The sequence below is a fragment of the Calliphora vicina genome, chromosome 1 (genome assembly GCF_958450345.1).
Source record: "Calliphora vicina chromosome 1, idCalVici1.1, whole genome shotgun sequence".
Classification (NCBI taxonomy): domain Eukaryota; kingdom Metazoa; phylum Arthropoda; class Insecta; order Diptera; family Calliphoridae; genus Calliphora; species Calliphora vicina.
The window spans coordinates 8,387,999-8,405,634 of NC_088780.1; the positions used below are offsets into that span (position 1 = coordinate 8,387,999).

The following is a 17,636-nucleotide window of genomic DNA, read 5'->3' on the forward strand; positions in this document are numbered from 1 at the left end:
TTCATCGCAGTCACCTTTCTAAGTGTGCCCTGGATATTATATAGTATAAAAGAAAATAAGGAATATTATGGAAATATGATGCTAATAATAATTTTAATATATACTTTAATATATATATAGTTAATATCAGAGATAATTTCTCTAACCTTAATCAATTATATCCATTAAATTGTAGGGAAATGATAATTTATGATTGAAAATTATATTGTAAAAAAAGTAAAAACTTTTTATAAAAAACCAAACAATTTAGGATTAAAATTTTGGATATTATTTTTACTTATTTATTATTTAAATTTTTTGTCATACATTTTTTTTTGGAAAAAAACTAAAAATAAAGAAATTTAAAAAAAAATTTTAAAAAAATTTGGAAAAAATTTTTTTAGAAAAATTAAAAAACAATTTCAAAAAAAAAAAATTTTAAAAATTATTAGCGAAAAAACTTTAATGGACATTTTTATTTTTTAATTAATAGTAAAAAAAGAATTTTTTTGAAAAAAAAAAAATCGGAGTAAAAAATATTTTTCCTGATTTTGACCCATAGTAGTTCCGCTTACTTGCGTCATATAATTTTTGTGGAAAAAAAATTGTTGGGTTAAAAATTTTCAGAATTTCTTTGCAAAGGTCTTTGAAATGTCTATCATTAGATATACGTTAATGACTTAATAATCCAGATATACATACATAGATGAACAATTTAGGTAGTGGTGGTTTTTTGCTTATATCTCAGCAACCGAATCTGGATTATAGCGAATATATTTATGTACATATGTAAGTTATTTGGGGGCTTCATAAAGTAGATTTCAACATACAGACGGAGATGGCTATATAAAATCCGCTATTTATAACGATACTGAATATATAAACATTATGTGGTCCCAAGAAATTACAAACGGAATGACAAACTTATTGTACCTTTACCATTCATGGTGAAGTATTGTTATTTTTTTATTTATCCGGTTGCCAACGGAAACTCAATATTCGAAAATATTAAACTTCAAATATATTTACTAAACTTTTAAGTTATTATAATTTCAAATTAGCTAAAACTCAAAAATCTCTTGATACTTTTTGAAAAAATGGAAGTAGAAGTGGAAGCAGCCACCGTGGGACAATTTCAAACTCTAGTTCGATACAATAATCCCGTACTAGTGGTTAAACATGCCGAAAAGAAAACCATACCAGCAGAATTGGTAAACAAATCTAATCTATAACTAAAATCAAAATTAAACCTTTAATATTCATTAAGGAACTCAAACGTCCTCAAACAGCAGGCGCTTTACTAGACACCAAAAAGGAAACAGAAGAAATTTTAAATTCCATACTGCCACCACGTTGTTGGGAGGATGAAGGTCAGCTGTGGCAACAAACGGTCTCTAGTACTCCAGCCACACGCCAAGATGTTATTAATCTACAAGAAATGTTGGATACACGTCTCCAACAAACGCAAGCTCGGGAAACTGGCATATGTCCCATACGCCGTGAATTGTATTCCCAATGTTTTGGCAAGTTATTTTAGAACAGTAACATTTAATATTATAGAGTTGTTATTCATTTCTTTACTTACAGACGAAATCATACGTCAAGTTACCATTAACTGTTCAGAAAGAGGTTTATTACTTTTGCGCATACGTGACGAAATTGCCATGTCTATGGAGGCCTATGAAACTTTATATTGCAGCTCGGTGGCTTTTGGTATGCGTAAAGCTTTACAGGCCCATGAGGAGAAGGAAAAGCTAAGAGATCTTGTTAAAACTCTGGAATCGGATAAAGAAGCCTTGGAGGAAATCATTACCGATATGAAATTGAAAAATGAACAGGCTGAGCGCCGTAATGCAGAATTACGTGCATCGGAAGAGAAAAAATATCAAGAGGAAATTGCCTTTCTAAAGAAAACCAATACACAACTAAAAGCCCAATTAGAGGGTATTACTGCGCCCAAAAAATGATTCTGATTTAACATGAATAAATCTTGTATCTTTGATAAGTTTTTATTATATTTTTTAGAAAATCGTAAAATTAATAAAAATATTGATTATTCTTTTGCTTCACTACTTGTTGCTGCTTCCGGATCTTGTTCTTCTGTGGGCGTTTCGGCTTCCTCCTCAATTTCAGTTTCCTCGGAAACTTCATTAACTATGGGCGTAGGTTTAAATACTTTTGGTTCTGCCTTTTTCGCCGAACTTTCTTTTGGTGCACGTTTTGCGGTTGGTTGTTTTTCTATAACTTCGAACTCTGTTTCTGTAGCGGCTACGTTCATGCCAGTCTCATCTTCTTTAGGTAACTCACTGTAGATCTCTGTGTCAGCTGTATTGGGCATTTGATCTTTAATGGTTTCCAATTTTTTCATATACATTTCATAAACATATTGGGTCATATGTGTCATATTATTTATGGTAATAACCTTCTCTTCCGGTTGGCCGTTGGTCATGCGTGAGGTGGGATATGTTTCGTTTTCAATTAGTTGTAGTTTTTGTGGACGCATTGTTAGCTAAGAGAGGAAAATTCAATATTAATTTTGAAGATCTTTCAAATATATAAAGCATACATACCAATTTAAATGTTTGCTGCAATTCCAAACAATTTTTGAATAATCCCATTCTGCCAAAGATATATAAACCTAAACGGGCACGACTCATGGCCACCACCAAACGTCTGACATCTCTGATATGACCTACAGCTTTCGTGCGCACCAATGATATTAATATATAATCATTTTGTTGACCCTGGTATTTATCTACGGTGGTGATTTTGTGGGGCCAGCCAATTAAGGGATTATTGCCGCACCGGCCATTGATGACATCTCTAATCAAATGTTTCTGACCATTATAAGTAGTTAAAATGGAAATCTTCTCCGCTGGGTAACCAATAAGACGCATATACATATAAACAGCCACTATGTATTCGGCTTCAGCTAAATTCTGTGGAGAGGTATTCAAATAATATTTTTGTTAGATATTGTGAACGTTTTTCAAAGCTCTAACTACAAACCTGATAAAAGTAAGGATTAGGCTCCGTTTCTCCAACTCCATTAAAGTCATCCACATTTACCAATTGATAGTCATGCAATAAACCAGCATTGGCACGGCGATATTCTTGAGTGTCCAAAATATGCTGCAAATCTTCCAATTTCTTATAGCGCCACTTGTACAGAGAACAAATACTAGATCTAGCACGACCTTGACCATCCAAATCAACTGTGGGCACACCTAAACGCACAAGTCTTGTAAAGAGACTCTGTTCCATATTGGAATACTTTTGGAAGGCCATATTTTTAATCACCGGTGGCAATTGATGATGATCTCCTATCATAATCCAACGCTTAAGGCGATTAAAACCATCCATAGGATTTTGTAATAACAGGGGTATAAATGTTTCTATCTCTAGAATTTGAGCAGATTCTTCCATTAGGATATTATCATAACGGAAACCTAAATTAACCAATTCTTTGCGTTTTAAGGCAGCATGTGTACAAGTCATGGCAATGATTTTTGCCTCCTTGACCAAAAGATACTTGGAACGATCCAGACCAGTGCGCAAAAGTTCAAAAGCTCTAAACTCTTCCAGTTCTGTGAATATATGCGAAATGAAAAGGTAGCAGGATTTGGCGATATTCATATAATCCTCATAATTGTCACCCTTAAACAAAGGTTGAGGAGCATCTTCAAAGAACTTGTTGAAAGGAAATTCTTCTTCAAACACTTTACGCCAAACACTGGCATCTTCGTTTTTCTCCACAGCAGCTGCTTGTGTTTGAAATTTCTCCCATCTGGCCATGACATTGTAAAGATAGAAATATCCGGCCGTTTCACAAGTGTAGGCATTATCACCTCGTACCCCTAAAGATTCTTGAAGTTTTTGTACTTGCTGCAATAAATCCAGACGTTTGGCCAAAACATAATTAACACGACCATAACGACTGAAATCTTTCTCGGTCTCCAAAGCCTCTTCACCATGACCCAAACGCAGTAAATGTCTTTCGTCGATGTCCAAAGCCATAATCTTTTCGAACAGTTGATTAAGGGCCTGATTGGAATGGGTTACAATCAACGTGCGTTGGTTGGGATGATTGTGATAGATGTTGGAAATGATTTGAACTGCGACATCGGTCTTACCGGTACCAGGAGGACCTACAACTACCGTCAGGCCTGGTTGCATACCAGCACGTATGGCTTCAATTTGAGTGGGTGTAAAGCGTATGGAGTTTCTGAAAACGGTACATTTAAATAATAGATAAATTTAATATTCAAGATCTTAAGATCCTCATATTTTTTAATTTTTGATAATTCACTAAGGTTGCGAATAAATTTCTAGACAATAAGACTATTTTCGTATGAAAAATCCCACAAAAACTTAAAAACTTATGTTGAAAAATGTTCCAAGACCAATTCAATCTGATTTCGACATAAAGTAGTTCCTTCGAAGTCTCCAAAAAATCCGTATTTTAATAAAATTTTATATTTGGAAATACTTTTGATACATTTTCCTGATCTTACACTCCTGACTTCTTACACTTCCCTAAAGTTCTATACTTACTGCTTAGGTTTGTTACCCAAATAGGGACCACGATTCTCGAATTTATACGGTTGCACAACAATCGATTTACATAGCTCCTCTGGCTCATCTTTACTTTCTTTATCATCTTCTGATTCCTCTTTTTTCTCTGCAACATCTTCAAATATCAAACGAAAAGGTGCACTACGTTGTTCCTCGGCAATATCACATTTTATCGCATAATCGGGAAAACTTTCGACAATATGTTCATAGGATAGAAAAGTATCATTGAAATCCAAATCACGTTCCTACAAAAAAACAATGTTATATTTTTTTAAACTAAAAATTAACGTTCATCTTACTTGATTTGGCATTTTGGAATAGTGGGCAGCACTTGGATCTCCATAGCCCAATAAAATATCATGCAACCAAGCGGGTACCACGCACTCTGTGTTCATTAAATGTCTAATGGTTTCTAAAACAGCTTTGAAATTGTTTTCTTTCGGTTTGCGTCTCATTATTATGTTAAAGCTTTCATAAACATCATCTCCTCCCTTTTAAACATAATAGTATTGTAGTAAACTTGTATTTAAAACATTTATATTATTAATTCACCTCTTGCAAGGAATCCATATCCTGGCGATATTGATTGCAATCCAACCAAACACGATATGTTCTTTGCTCACCCGGCAACTGGGGACGAGGATCGGGGCCATCTTCTATAACACGACCATTAGCATCCAACATACCTTCCACTTCACAACCACGCACATAAACTAAACCCACTTGTGGTATAAATGGTTCCCGAGGATTATATTTAGTACCTAAAGAAATTTTATTTAGAAGAAAATTCGAAATTATTTCCTAAAATCGGCTTACCATATGGTTTTGTAGGCTTTACTGTGACCAAAAAACAAACATCATGTTTGCGCAGATTTTCCCATTCATCCTTGATCTCTTTACGCACCGATAACGTAACACCAATATCAGCCCTCACCCTAGATGGCTTCTTTTCTCCTATATGGGGCTTAGCTACTTCGACAACAGCAAACGATGCTATAGGCAAAGCCATACGAGCCCAACCACCAAATACCACATCACCATCTTCCGATTGCCAGGGTAACATACGACTTACAGCATCCTCAATATCTTGACGAATTTCATAGGTTGACTCCAAGCGAAACAGATTGAAATTCCTCAACAAATAATCGTGTAAAGTTAAAAATTGTAAATTTAATTTTGGCAATGCCAAACAACCATCGCCTGTATAATATTCAGAGGGCACTATATTCTCATCCCATATTATATCTTCGGTAGGATACAGGGGCATTTCATTGAGGGCATCTAATTGGGAACAACGTTTTTCATGTCTTGTTATTAGCAACTCCTTGAGAAAATCCTCGTCCAAACGATGCCATTGTAAAGGTGGTTGCAATTCATCGGGTACCAAATTCAAAAATGAGGCAATTTGTTTGAGTGCCTTTTCGTCTAAGTTGCCAAAGTGCTTTTCCAAAGAGTCACGTGAATCTATGCTGGCCACATTGGAGAGAGCAAATAATCTTAAATCGGGAAACTTGGAAAAGGCGGCTCTTTGTAGGGAGGTGATTTTCTTATAATGGATTTGTGTCATATCGTGGTCGGTTAAGGAATCTCCTGTGACATCGTTGATTTCGAAGCGTGAATAGAATTTTAACATATCCAAGAGCTAGGAAGGGAGAAAGTGAAATAGTTTAGAATATTGACGATATCGTACAGATTAGCAGTTATAACTTTGTGTTAACGATCTAGAGCAATATTGGCCAAATAGAGACCCGTTGCACGAACATTAATCGGATTTTCACACAAACAGAATACGAACGCTAACAAAACTCTCAATAAAAAGTTCAAAATAATAACAAATGTCATTCTATAGTTCCCAATTTCCGATAAAAACGGTTCGTGGAGCTTTATGAAGAAAAAACTGCAATACATTATAATTTAAATTTTAAAACTAATACGTTCTTATTTCAATCCATTCCCTTTTTGGATAACTGGGATCTTGAAATCATTCAAACGAGTTCTTGTTTTTTAAAACATGTACTTTTTCTTAAGCTTTTAACTGTAGAAGGAAGGTATTAAGAAAATATTATACATGATTTCTTATATTTATGAATCTTAACTTCGGCTTATAGTCGTCCAAATGAGTTGCGTGATAGTTCTCTCCTTACAAAACACACGTTATTCCTAATACGAACTTTTTATTTTAAATTACACTACAATATGGAAGAGATATTTTCATCGATGTCTTTAATTTAGAAGTTTTAGCTTCGGATTTCAATAGCTTCTAATTCCGATCAAGAACACCATCTATACGAGGAAATAAAGATTCTTCCAGTAAAGGAACATAATGTCATGTTGTCGAAACAGTTTTTCCTAGGATATTATCGGAGGAATTCAACATTGCACAGCTGTAGTCTCCCCCGAGGCAAGTCAGGAAGGACCTTCGTGTATACGAGGAGAACTTAAATTATAATGTACAGGATTCATTGGATCGCAATTCATATACGGCAGCTTTGGTGAGGATCCCCATGATACCCCCACATACACAACTGTACAGACAATCCTACTTCACTTAGTCCAATGAATTTGTGATCCAACCCTGTTGAAGTAGCACAATTTATTGTACTTGAACTCGATACAGAACCCCCACATTGGAAAATTGCATAGTTTTAGATGTTCCAACAACAACAAAATTAAGAGAACGTTATTATAATAACGCGTTATGATGTAATCTGACCAAGTACTGACTGTAGTTTTTGTTTCTTATTTTATCATTTTTATGAACTTCGATGACATTTCTATTTTTTACAGGTAAATAAACGATTATATACGGCCTATGCTGTCCCTTTACAATCCAAAATCTTTTACATACACCTAATTTGTACACTTTATTATCCGCTAAACTGTATGTAAAAGAACATACGAATACAAATATACTTATATGGTATTTTTGACATAAAAGGAACTTTAAACACGCAACCATATACAAACAGACATACAAATGGAATCCTGTTAATATCTTTCATCTACTTTTATGGACAGAAAAGTTTCATACACAAACCAAACCTACATAATATTGGAATGGAAATAAACGACAAACTCCATGACAACAAAAAGTTAATATGTACTACTCGAACAGCAAATGGTAGGGATTAAAGAAAACAAAACATGTAAAAAGGTGTAAAATACACATGGGCAAAGGTAAAATGTAGTTTATTGGAATATACCTACAGAATATGCCGGCATTTGATTTCTTTTCCCATAACAATTAAGAAATGTTCTCTCTAAATTTCATACTGAATTTTTTTTAGTTATTATTGTTGCAAAATCTACTACTAAAACACATGCCGGTCTCTGGGGTCATTGTTTTTATAAAAACTCTGTACATTACACAGATTGTTTGTTGGTTTTTTTTGTATTGAAATGTGCAAGTCTATTACTATAAATTATTTATTTCCGTACTATTTAATTACGGAATTTTGATACGATGGCACACAAGAGTATAGTGCACACGCACACATTACAAAGCCGTGCTTGACAATAATTAACTACAGTTTAAAATTGAGTTCAACTCTCACAAAAAAATAGAGCTAAATTAACTTACTGTAAGAGAGGGAGAGATAGAGAGAGAGTATAATATTACAGAAATAATAAACACAACAACATGAATGAGGAATGAATGTGGTCTATACAGCCAAGAATAAAATAACGCTAAAATTTAAAAATAAAAATATATGTATTTTTTGGACAGCCAAGAGAATGGCCATCACGTTTGACGTTTCTGATGCATGATCCATTGAAACTTTGGACATACATACTCGCTTATTTTCGGCAAATCCTCAAAAAAAAAAATCGAAGTCGCCAACACACAGTGAGGCAGAATCGAAATTTTTTTGGAAATAAATCTGGCAATTCTAAACCGCTGGTCCGATCGGTATAAAATGCCTATAACTCGAAAATTATAAGAGATAAATAGCAGAAGCAAAATTTTACATGTCGAAGGTACCCTACTTTGAGCCCCAATAGCGCCACTCCTGGAGCATTTGTAGGGCACATTTTAAAAACTTAAACATGAATACTCCTTGGCTACATCCTCTCTCTCCTCCGAGTAGATTTATTTCACGAATTGGCTAAAATATCAGTATTGTGCGGACGAATGGTATGACAAGTTTTGATGAATATTCTTCATATCCAAAAATAAAAAAAACTCGCACCTTCGAATATGTATTCTATCGTGTTCGATTGCGGTAATTAGCTCCCTGATATCCCAGTATTGAGAGGAAAGATAATGGCTCAAGTTCTTGTGGTATCTGTTGTGGAAAGGTCACCAATAAATTAGTCTCCTTAAATCTTTGGGCTACATTCTTCTTACATTTATTAGAAAACTTCTGATTATCTTAAAAAAAGATTTGTATTGGATTTTAAGTCTGATAATTGGACCAAAAAAAATATTGTAACAACTCTTTATTTATTTAAAAATGTACAACAACAGAATTAAATAGTCACTCAATGTTTTTTTTATACACGTTTATAAATTCGCAGAAATACAGACACACTTTATAATGTACACGAATTCACTTGAAAAAACACATCACTCACACACTGCCATTTGCACTCTAGATTGCTCTTTAACTGTCAAAGCTCGAATATTCTAGATCAAAATCGGCCCAAAAATATATAACATTTCGCTATCTTTCCATTAGTAATTCCAAATATTGAAAAATTTGACTTTTGATTCATGATTTAAGGGTTAACGTTTTCCGATTTTAATAAAAAGTTTCAGACTATATTTAAAATTACCTGGACTATAATATTCTGAACAGGTTTTACTTAAAATTAATAACAGTAAGGAAATTGGGCTCCTTCGCCAACATATGGCAAAAATATTTTGTTTGGTCATACCGGCGAATAGGTTAACGAAGACTAAAACTCATATACAAGTAAATATGGATATATTTTAAGTAAAAATAAGCTTTTATTTCAATATTTCTCAAAATATGTTAAATTTTGTTCCAACATTTCTTGGCCTGAGACACATTAATGGCCTGGCGAATTTTTAATGACTTTAACATTTTTATACCCTTCAGCTTCATGAGAAGGGTATATATAAGATTGTCATTCCGTTTGTAATTTCTACATTTTTCATTTCCGACCCTATAAAGTATATATATTCTGGATCCTTATAGATAGCGGAGTCGATTAAGCCATGTCCGCCTGTCTGTTGAAATAAATTTTCTGAAGACCACAGAAATCTTCGGGATCCAAATCTTCAATAATTCTGTCAGACATGCTTTCGAGAAGTTTGCTATTTAAAATCAGCAAAATCGGTCAATAAATAACGGAGATATGAGCAAAAAACCGGGACAACCTCGATTTTTGACCTATTTTTGATGTATATCAGGATTACTAAGTCATTAATATAGACAATATGGATATCTAATGATAGATATTTCAAAGTCCATTGCAACGATGTAGATAAGGCTATAGTAAGTTGGACCTACAATGGGTCAAAATCGGGAAAAATATTTTTTAACCCGGATTTTTTTTTCATCAAAAAATTTTTTTTGTCATACATTTTTTTTCCAAAAAAAAAAACAAAATTTAAAAACTAAAAAAAAAAAATTTTAAAAACAAAATTGGAAAAAACTTTTTTTAAAAAAAATTAAAAAACAATTTCAAAAAAAAAAATAAATTTTGTTTACCTAAAAATATTTAAAAAAATTTATTTTAAAGTATAATTTGGTGAAGGGTATATAAGATTCGGCACAGCCGAATATAGCTCTCTTACTTGTTTAACCAATTTTTGTCTTTTAAATCTCATTAGAACGACAATTACGTACACATTTCGATTCTTTTAAATTAAATTGCAAAAGTTATTATTTAGTGGCTACATTTTTACAAAAACTGAACAAATTGCATTTGTTTTCCCCTTGTAAATGCACCTCAAAAGTTGTGGTACGGCACCAGTTAACCTTATCCTATCATCCTAATATTTCACACAACGTGTTTCTACAATACATAGAACAATTCTAGAGGGGACGATCAAAACGGTCAAAATTCGCAATTTAATTTTGTTGGGGCACTCCAGTATACATTAATTAAATAAACACCAAGCAAACATTCCAAAAAACGCGCCAAATTGACACCACCAAATGCATAGAGTATTAAGAGAACGAACATTTTCTTTAATTTAATGGAAACCCAAGCAAGAAGTTAAAAATATTAAAGTCAAAATAACAGTGAATATCTGGCTTTCGAATGGAAATGAAATGTGAACGACGAGAGGATACGAATAAATTTAGTACAGAACTAAAAAAACAAAGTAATAATAAACATAAATTGTATACAAAAGTGGAATGTTATTGTTAACTAATTGTAAATAAACAAACGAAACAGAAAACAACAAAAGTTAATGTAAATAAAGTTAAATTAACAAAAACGGAAAATTAAATATAAAACCTAAAATGCAGCCTACAACAAAATAAAAAAAATTAAACAACGACACAAAGATTTAATGCAGCGATAGTGTTTAAGTATTGGTTAAAAAAAAAACAAAAAAAATATTGTCGGCGAATGATCAATCTGAGTGTTAACTTCAAATTCAGCAATATTATCACACAAACACACTCAAAATAGCAACACAAAGAGAGCGATATAAATGAGTGAGTTGAAGAAATGATCAGAGTTTCTCTTCTTTATGGTGAGAGGAGAATCTCTGATCTTGAGTTGTATTGCATGACGATGACGTATTTAATAGATTTTGTGTGGTTTATTTTCTAACATTACAGATGTTATTTAGCCAGTTAGTCAATGGAACAACTATTTGTAGTTAATAACCAAGTTAAAAACAGCATGGCCAAAATATCCATTAAATGGTTAATCTATACATTTTGCATATTACTGATACATCAGGCCGCCACAATTAAAGCTAATTTACAAGACGACAATCATATTGACGAGGATGTAGTTTGGGTGAATAAATGTTGTGAAAAATTCGAAATACGTATAGATTCCGTATGCAGCCAGGTGAACGATAGTGGTAAGTGGTGTGTACCTACAAACAAACATACATACATATACTATGAACAAGACGACGCGTCAAAAAAGTGAAGAGGAAGGGAAAATGAAATAACAAAAAAATATTAAAATAAATGTGGCAAACCAAAAATTGAAGTAATACACAAATAAATGAAACATGCAAGCATTGAACAAAAATATAGCGCCAAGTTTATAAATTGGTTTGGATTACACACGAGTACGTTGCAAACAAACAAAGGTTGTTTAATATATTTTTTTCTGTCTGTGTCTCTTTTGTTGCAGAATACTTTCAACCCATGTTTACCAGCTACAATGGGGAACATAATATGCCGGTAAAATTTAAATTTGTTATTGGTCTACCCGCTTGTGGCTCAATGCAAACTTGGCCCATTTATCATTATCAAGGGGTAAGTGTTAATTATATTGTTGCATTGGAGTTAAAGTAATTTTCTTTTTTGCATTAGAGTGCCGATAAACTGGTTTTATTGGATGATGGTAAATTGCGTCACTACACCAATACCGCCGATGAAGCATCAGATTCCAACGATTATGGCGAAGAATTGGCTGAGGAATCCAAACCCTATTTTTATGATTATGGACGTGATCAATATTGTATAGATAGAGTTAGTATGAACTAGATGATGACTAATTAGATAGATTGTTTAAATTCAGCTAAGTGATGAATGACACAAATATTTGTATTTCTCATCAATTTCTAGGCCATTTCCACGAACGGTGATCAACGTCAAGTGTTATTTGCAAATATTTGCTTAGCCAAGAAAGAAATCAAATGGACAGATTCGAGTTTTTTGATGCGCAAGATATTAAATCCCATATTTCATGTTATATCTATAATAATATTGTTGATTATAGCGATAGTTTATTTTATATTGCCGACTTTGAGGTGAGTTACAACCGAATTAAAAAAAAAAATGTTCTATAGAAAATTGTTCATGTTATCGATAACTTGCAGATTTTGTTTAGAAATTTTGTAAAGTTTTAGATAACTTGGAGATTGATTATCTTTAGACAATTTGTCATGTTATCGATAACTCGGAGATTTTGTATAGACAATTTTTCATGTTATCTGGGAGATTTTCTTTTGAACATTTTTCATGTCATCGATAACATGGAAATTTTCTTTAGACACTTTTTCGAATTATCGATAACTTGGAGATTTTCTTTAGACAAATTTTTATGTTATCGATAACTTACAGATTTCTTTAGACAATTTCTCATGTTTGTTTTCAGGTTATGAATAACTTTGAGATTTTTTAAGACTATTTTTCTAGTTATCGATAACTTTGAAAATTTCTTTAGACAATTTTTCTTGCTAGTGATATTTGCATAAAACAAATTATACAATAGTTATCGATAACTTTGAAATTTATTTTAGAAAATTTTGGAGTTATCGACAACTTTGAGATTTCCTGTAGAAAATTTGCAAATTATCGATAACTTGGAGATTTCCTCTAGAAATTTTCAAAATTATCGATAAATTGAAAATTTTCATTAGAACATTTTGTTTGAAATTTTTTGGAATTATGTTTTTTTTTTTTAATTTTTGAAACATTTGTTTTAAAGAAATTGCTAAATTTTCGAAGAATGAATTTGTAAAATGTTCTTTACAGATTTTTAAGAACTTTTTAAAAAATATTACACTTAAAGATGTTTATTAATAAATTTCTTCATTCACTTTCAGAGACCTGGTGGGCAATATAATTACAACAATTGCCGTTTGTCTAATGGTGGCCCAGGCGGCCGATCTTGTGCGCATTTTTACGGAATTATCAAATCATGTCAGTTTCATTGTGGCCGATATTATTCTATACTTTAGCATTTTGGCAGCCTTCTTCTGGCTCAATAGTTTTGGTTATTATATCTGGAAAACCTTTCGTTCACGCAATGTCTTTCTCAGAGTAACAGATGCCAGAAAATATTGTTATTATTCGGTTTATGCTTGGGGTTCCACTGCCTTTATGGCAGCCATGGCCGTATTTGCTCATTTCTTTTTAGATGCAGATACCTATAAAAAGGAAAATGTGGTGGCTGAACAAGAGACCATGGGTTGGTTGGGTATAGCAATATTTTTTGCTCCGATAGCTTGTACCATATTGGTGGATATTTTCTTCTATGTGACCACCTTGAAGTTAATAAATAGACGTAATGTTTATGGTCGCATACAGCATAAATTAAAAGCCAAGTGAGTATAATTTTAATTTTAAATATAGAAATTGATTTTAATTTTATATGTTTTTTTTTTTATATAGCTTTATTATGTTCTCTATGATGCTTTTGATTATGTCTATCAGCTGGCTGTTTTTGTGTTTATCTTGGTTAAAATTCGAAGGTCTTCTGTATGCCCACATTATAGTGAATGCCATACAATCGCCTTTACTGCTGTACACCTGTGTTTTAAGACAGAAACATGTTACATTTCTGTTGAAAAAATCATGCTGCTACAATGAGCCGCCTTCGTCAAATGATTGGGGCGATGAAATGCATTATATGAATTGCAATGATTATTAGTTTTTAAGACAAATGGATGAACTGATTTTATTTTAATATTTAATTTAATTTTTTATTTTACACTTTGAATTTATATTGAAAATATAATGGCAACTAATCGTTAGTATTAAGTTTAAAAAAGAAGAAGTACAACTCTAATCAATTCCAATGCTCGCCCGCTGTTCTTTCTATTTAGGATTTCTTTTTAATTTTGCATGTATTTTCGTATATGTATATGTGGAAAATATGTTTAAATTTAGAAAATAATTTATATTTAAAGGGAATTTTTAACAGACTCACCTAAACATTAGGCATTTATTGTATGAACAACAAATTTATCGATTAATTTATACATTGAATGTATAATAATCACTGATTGAATTTAAAATGATGATAATAAAATAAAGTGTACTTAATTGATGTTAAGGTTTTAACACGAAAAATAACTTTGAAGTTTGTATAAATTAAATAGATCGATTTCGTATTTGAAAACAGCTTCGAAAATATTAAATATTTCATTTACACATTTTCAATAAAAAATAATTGTCCAATTCACAATTGATGTCGTAGTGTTGTAGCGTTGTATGTCATAAAAAAACAAACAAATTTTTCGAAACAAAACATTAATAAAAAAAAATTACGACATACAACGATACAACGTTACGACACCAATGGTGAATTGGGCATATGTATTTCAAAAAACATTGAACGATAAAATAGCTAGCACTTTTATGATAAAATTACCTTTAAAAAAGTGCATTTTTAAAAATACGTTTTTAGAAAAGTTGCCTATTTTTTAATAAAGTAACATTTGTTATCGTTAAAATTTTTTTGTTCGTCGTTCAACAATTTTTTTTTAAAAAATCTTTAATTGTGGAAATTTTCGAATATATTTCACAAATATGAACGAATATATTTTGAAATTTTTCATATAAACAATTATAATTAATTTTTTCAAACTCACCTGGCCAAACAATTTTCCCTCCGGTCTCTGAACCAAATTGCTAATCTGAGAACGAACCAATAAATGAGTATCGTCCAAGACAGTGTTAAAGAAACGCCGTGTGGGCAGCAAAGCTTCCAAATCAATCATTAATTCCAGAAAACGTTCGCAATACAAAATCGTATTGGAATCTACAGCACCCTCCAATGGTAAATGCTCCAAAACTTGCAAAAATTGTATTATCAGGTTTTGAAGAAAATGACGTTCCCATTCAATGTCCGCATTCTTTTCGTTCTTTTCTTTTTTCTGCAACTTTTTCCAAATTCTTCTCCATTCGGGAATAGCTCTAAGCTCCTGTTCCAAACGTTCTAAATATATACAAAAAAATAGTAATAAATATAGGTTCATATCAAAAATATATTAAAATTCACTCACTTGGTTGCAAACAAGACCACATGGACAAAGACACCAAACGTCTGATTTGATTGCGGCACAATTCTATTTCCATGCTATTGAAACAGTGATTCAAAAATACGACTAATGCAGTTTTCTCTCTTATTGAAGTTTTATTATCTTCATTTAGACACAATTCCAAGACATGGCGAAAAAATCCGGCAAACTCTTCGGCACGCTGTTCAAATGTCGGCCATACCTCCACACGTTCTCTGAACTTTTCATTAACCATAAAAACAATAGACATCAAATGAGCATGTGTAGCCGTGGAACGTTTATAATTAGGCCACAAATATTTCTCAAAATATTGACTAAACTCTAGCATCACAATACGCCGGGTGGGACTTCTGTGTTCCATAATCTCTCTTAAATATATATCATCCACAAGTTGGGCATCGTAGGGTTCATGAGACCCTTCTGTGTCGGGTGACCAAAACTTCGAGGCAATCTGTGTAAGCACAAAGTTAAGTAAACGTTTACTTTTTCCCTCAATGAGACAATCTTACCTCCCATATAATATCCTCACTCAATTGTGACACGGTCATCTGGGAAGCTTTCTGTGTTTTGGGTTCCACACCCTGTCGCTCAGTTTTGTATTTATTAACATTTTTTAATTTCATTATTATAAATTTTAGTTAAAATATCGAGGAATATCAAAAGAAATTAAAATTTAACACGATTTCACAAAGAAGCAATAAAAAAATGTAAACAGACCAGCGGCATGTCAATTTAACACAGGGTTGTCATTGCAACTTGTTCACAGGGTGCTTCGAATACATGTGTGTTTAGTAAAAACTGTTTACAATGAAAGGGTTAATTTTTAAAGAATCTAAAATAATAAAAATTATAGGAATTAAATGATTTATTAAGCAAAAACATTTAAATTTTGTTTATATATTTTACCATTTCTTAAAATGTTATGCTTAAATATTGATTCTCGTAAATTTTTGTTCTTGCTCTCTTTTGGTTTAGAAGTTATAAAGTAATGAAAGTCTGGTTATGCGAAGACTCTTTTCGATAGACCCAGGGGAAAAACCCTAACGCCCCGCCGAAGGTCGTCTACTCAAAAAAAATTGTTCGATACCGGTTTTTGATAATTGGTGTAACATTTTAAAAAACTTTTGACACGAAAAGAGTTTTCATTCGTAAAATGAAATATTATGTTATACACTATTGTTTTATTATTATACTCTTCACCAAATTATATTTTCAAATACAAATATTAAATATTTTTAGGTAAACAAAATTTAAAGAATGTGTTTTTTTTCAAAATGGTTTTTTTTTAATTTTTTAAAAATATTTTGTTTTAATTTTTTAAAAAAAATTTTATTTAAATTTACTAGTGAACAAAAATTTATCACAAAAAATTTTTTTGGTGAAAAACTTCGGGTTAAAAAAATATTTTTACCGATTTTGATCCATTGTCTAACTTACTGTAGTCATATATTCATCGTTGCAATGGACTTTGAAATATCTATCATTAGATATCCATATTGTCTTATTAATGACTTAGTAATCCAGATATAGATAAAAAATAGGCCAAAAATCCTTATAGCTCAGACTTTTGTGTGCCGATTTCCTCCATTTTAAATAGGAACCGAGCCGGGAGAATTCCCGATATATTCATGTATCAATCATATTTGTAAGTAATTTGGGGCCTACGGAAATGGCTATATCGACTTCTACATCTATAAATCTGGAGTATATCCAACTCATTAAGCTTTAATTAAACGAGTTTAATCTTTAAAATTCCGAAAACGTTAGAGGATTTTGCACAATTAACCGGACTGCATTTCGCATAAAATCCAGGTCACCAAGAAATGGTTTTCTTAAGGTAAAATAAACCGATTTGAAACATAAGAGATTTGTATAAAGAAAATTGGAAAAGGTTTGAAACTAGAAATGTTTCCCATACAACATAACTTGTTTAAATGTTTGAGGCCGTGAGTAGTAATTTCTCTAAAAACAAATTCCTTTTCTATGTACTTACTTATACGTACGTTTTAATAATAATTTCTTCTACAACAAATATTTTTTTTTTTTTAATTTTTATTGCATTTTTTGAGTGTGTAGTATAGTTTATAACTTTTTGTTTGCAATTATTTTTTTTTATATAAATGGAAGCTTAATAATTTGTACTTATGCATAAAGAATTATAGTTATA

At 31.9% G+C, this 17,636-nt stretch overlaps 3 protein-coding genes across 6 annotated transcripts; 2 read left to right on the forward strand and 1 right to left on the reverse strand.

The window, feature by feature from the left end:
- Positions 1-970: 970 nt before the first annotated feature.
- Dnali1 (Putative inner dynein arm light chain, axonemal Dnali1) lies at positions 971-2,045 on the forward strand. Its single transcript, XM_065498900.1, has 3 exons — positions 971-1,190; positions 1,247-1,502; positions 1,567-2,045. Exons 1-3 carry the CDS (start codon positions 1,077-1,079, stop codon positions 1,944-1,946), a joined length of 750 nt encoding a protein of 249 aa, XP_065354972.1. The 5' UTR covers positions 971-1,076; the 3' UTR covers positions 1,947-2,045.
- LOC135949361 (RNA helicase aquarius) lies at positions 1,968-16,171 on the reverse strand. Its single transcript, XM_065498899.1, has 10 exons — positions 15,979-16,171; positions 15,455-15,920; positions 15,041-15,387; positions 5,371-6,196; positions 5,107-5,315; positions 4,854-5,045; positions 4,534-4,799; positions 2,989-4,204; positions 2,550-2,918; positions 1,968-2,488 (listed from the first exon to the last, which is right to left on the reverse strand). Exons 1-10 carry the CDS (start codon positions 16,090-16,092, stop codon positions 2,033-2,035), a joined length of 4,461 nt encoding a protein of 1,486 aa, XP_065354971.1. The 5' UTR covers positions 16,093-16,171; the 3' UTR covers positions 1,968-2,032.
- Positions 10,796-14,522, forward strand: mthl5 (G-protein coupled receptor Mth-like 5). 4 transcript variants are annotated; one of them, XM_065498897.1, is made up of 7 exons: positions 10,796-11,063; positions 11,382-11,569; positions 11,851-11,975; positions 12,033-12,191; positions 12,288-12,472; positions 13,271-13,771; positions 13,839-14,522. In XM_065498897.1, the coding sequence occupies exons 2-7, from the start codon at positions 11,383-11,385 to the stop codon at positions 14,095-14,097; spliced, it is 1,416 nt and encodes a 471-aa protein (XP_065354969.1). In that variant the 5' UTR covers positions 10,796-11,063; position 11,382; the 3' UTR covers positions 14,098-14,522. The 4 variants fall into 4 exon arrangements, with proteins under 4 accessions (XP_065354969.1, XP_065354968.1, XP_065354967.1 ...); XM_065498896.1 differs by lacking the exon at positions 10,796-11,063 and adding an exon at positions 11,084-11,192 and having other exon boundaries at positions 11,319-11,569; XM_065498895.1 differs by lacking the exon at positions 10,796-11,063 and having other exon boundaries at positions 11,291-11,569.
- Positions 16,172-17,636: the final 1,465 nt, after the last annotated feature.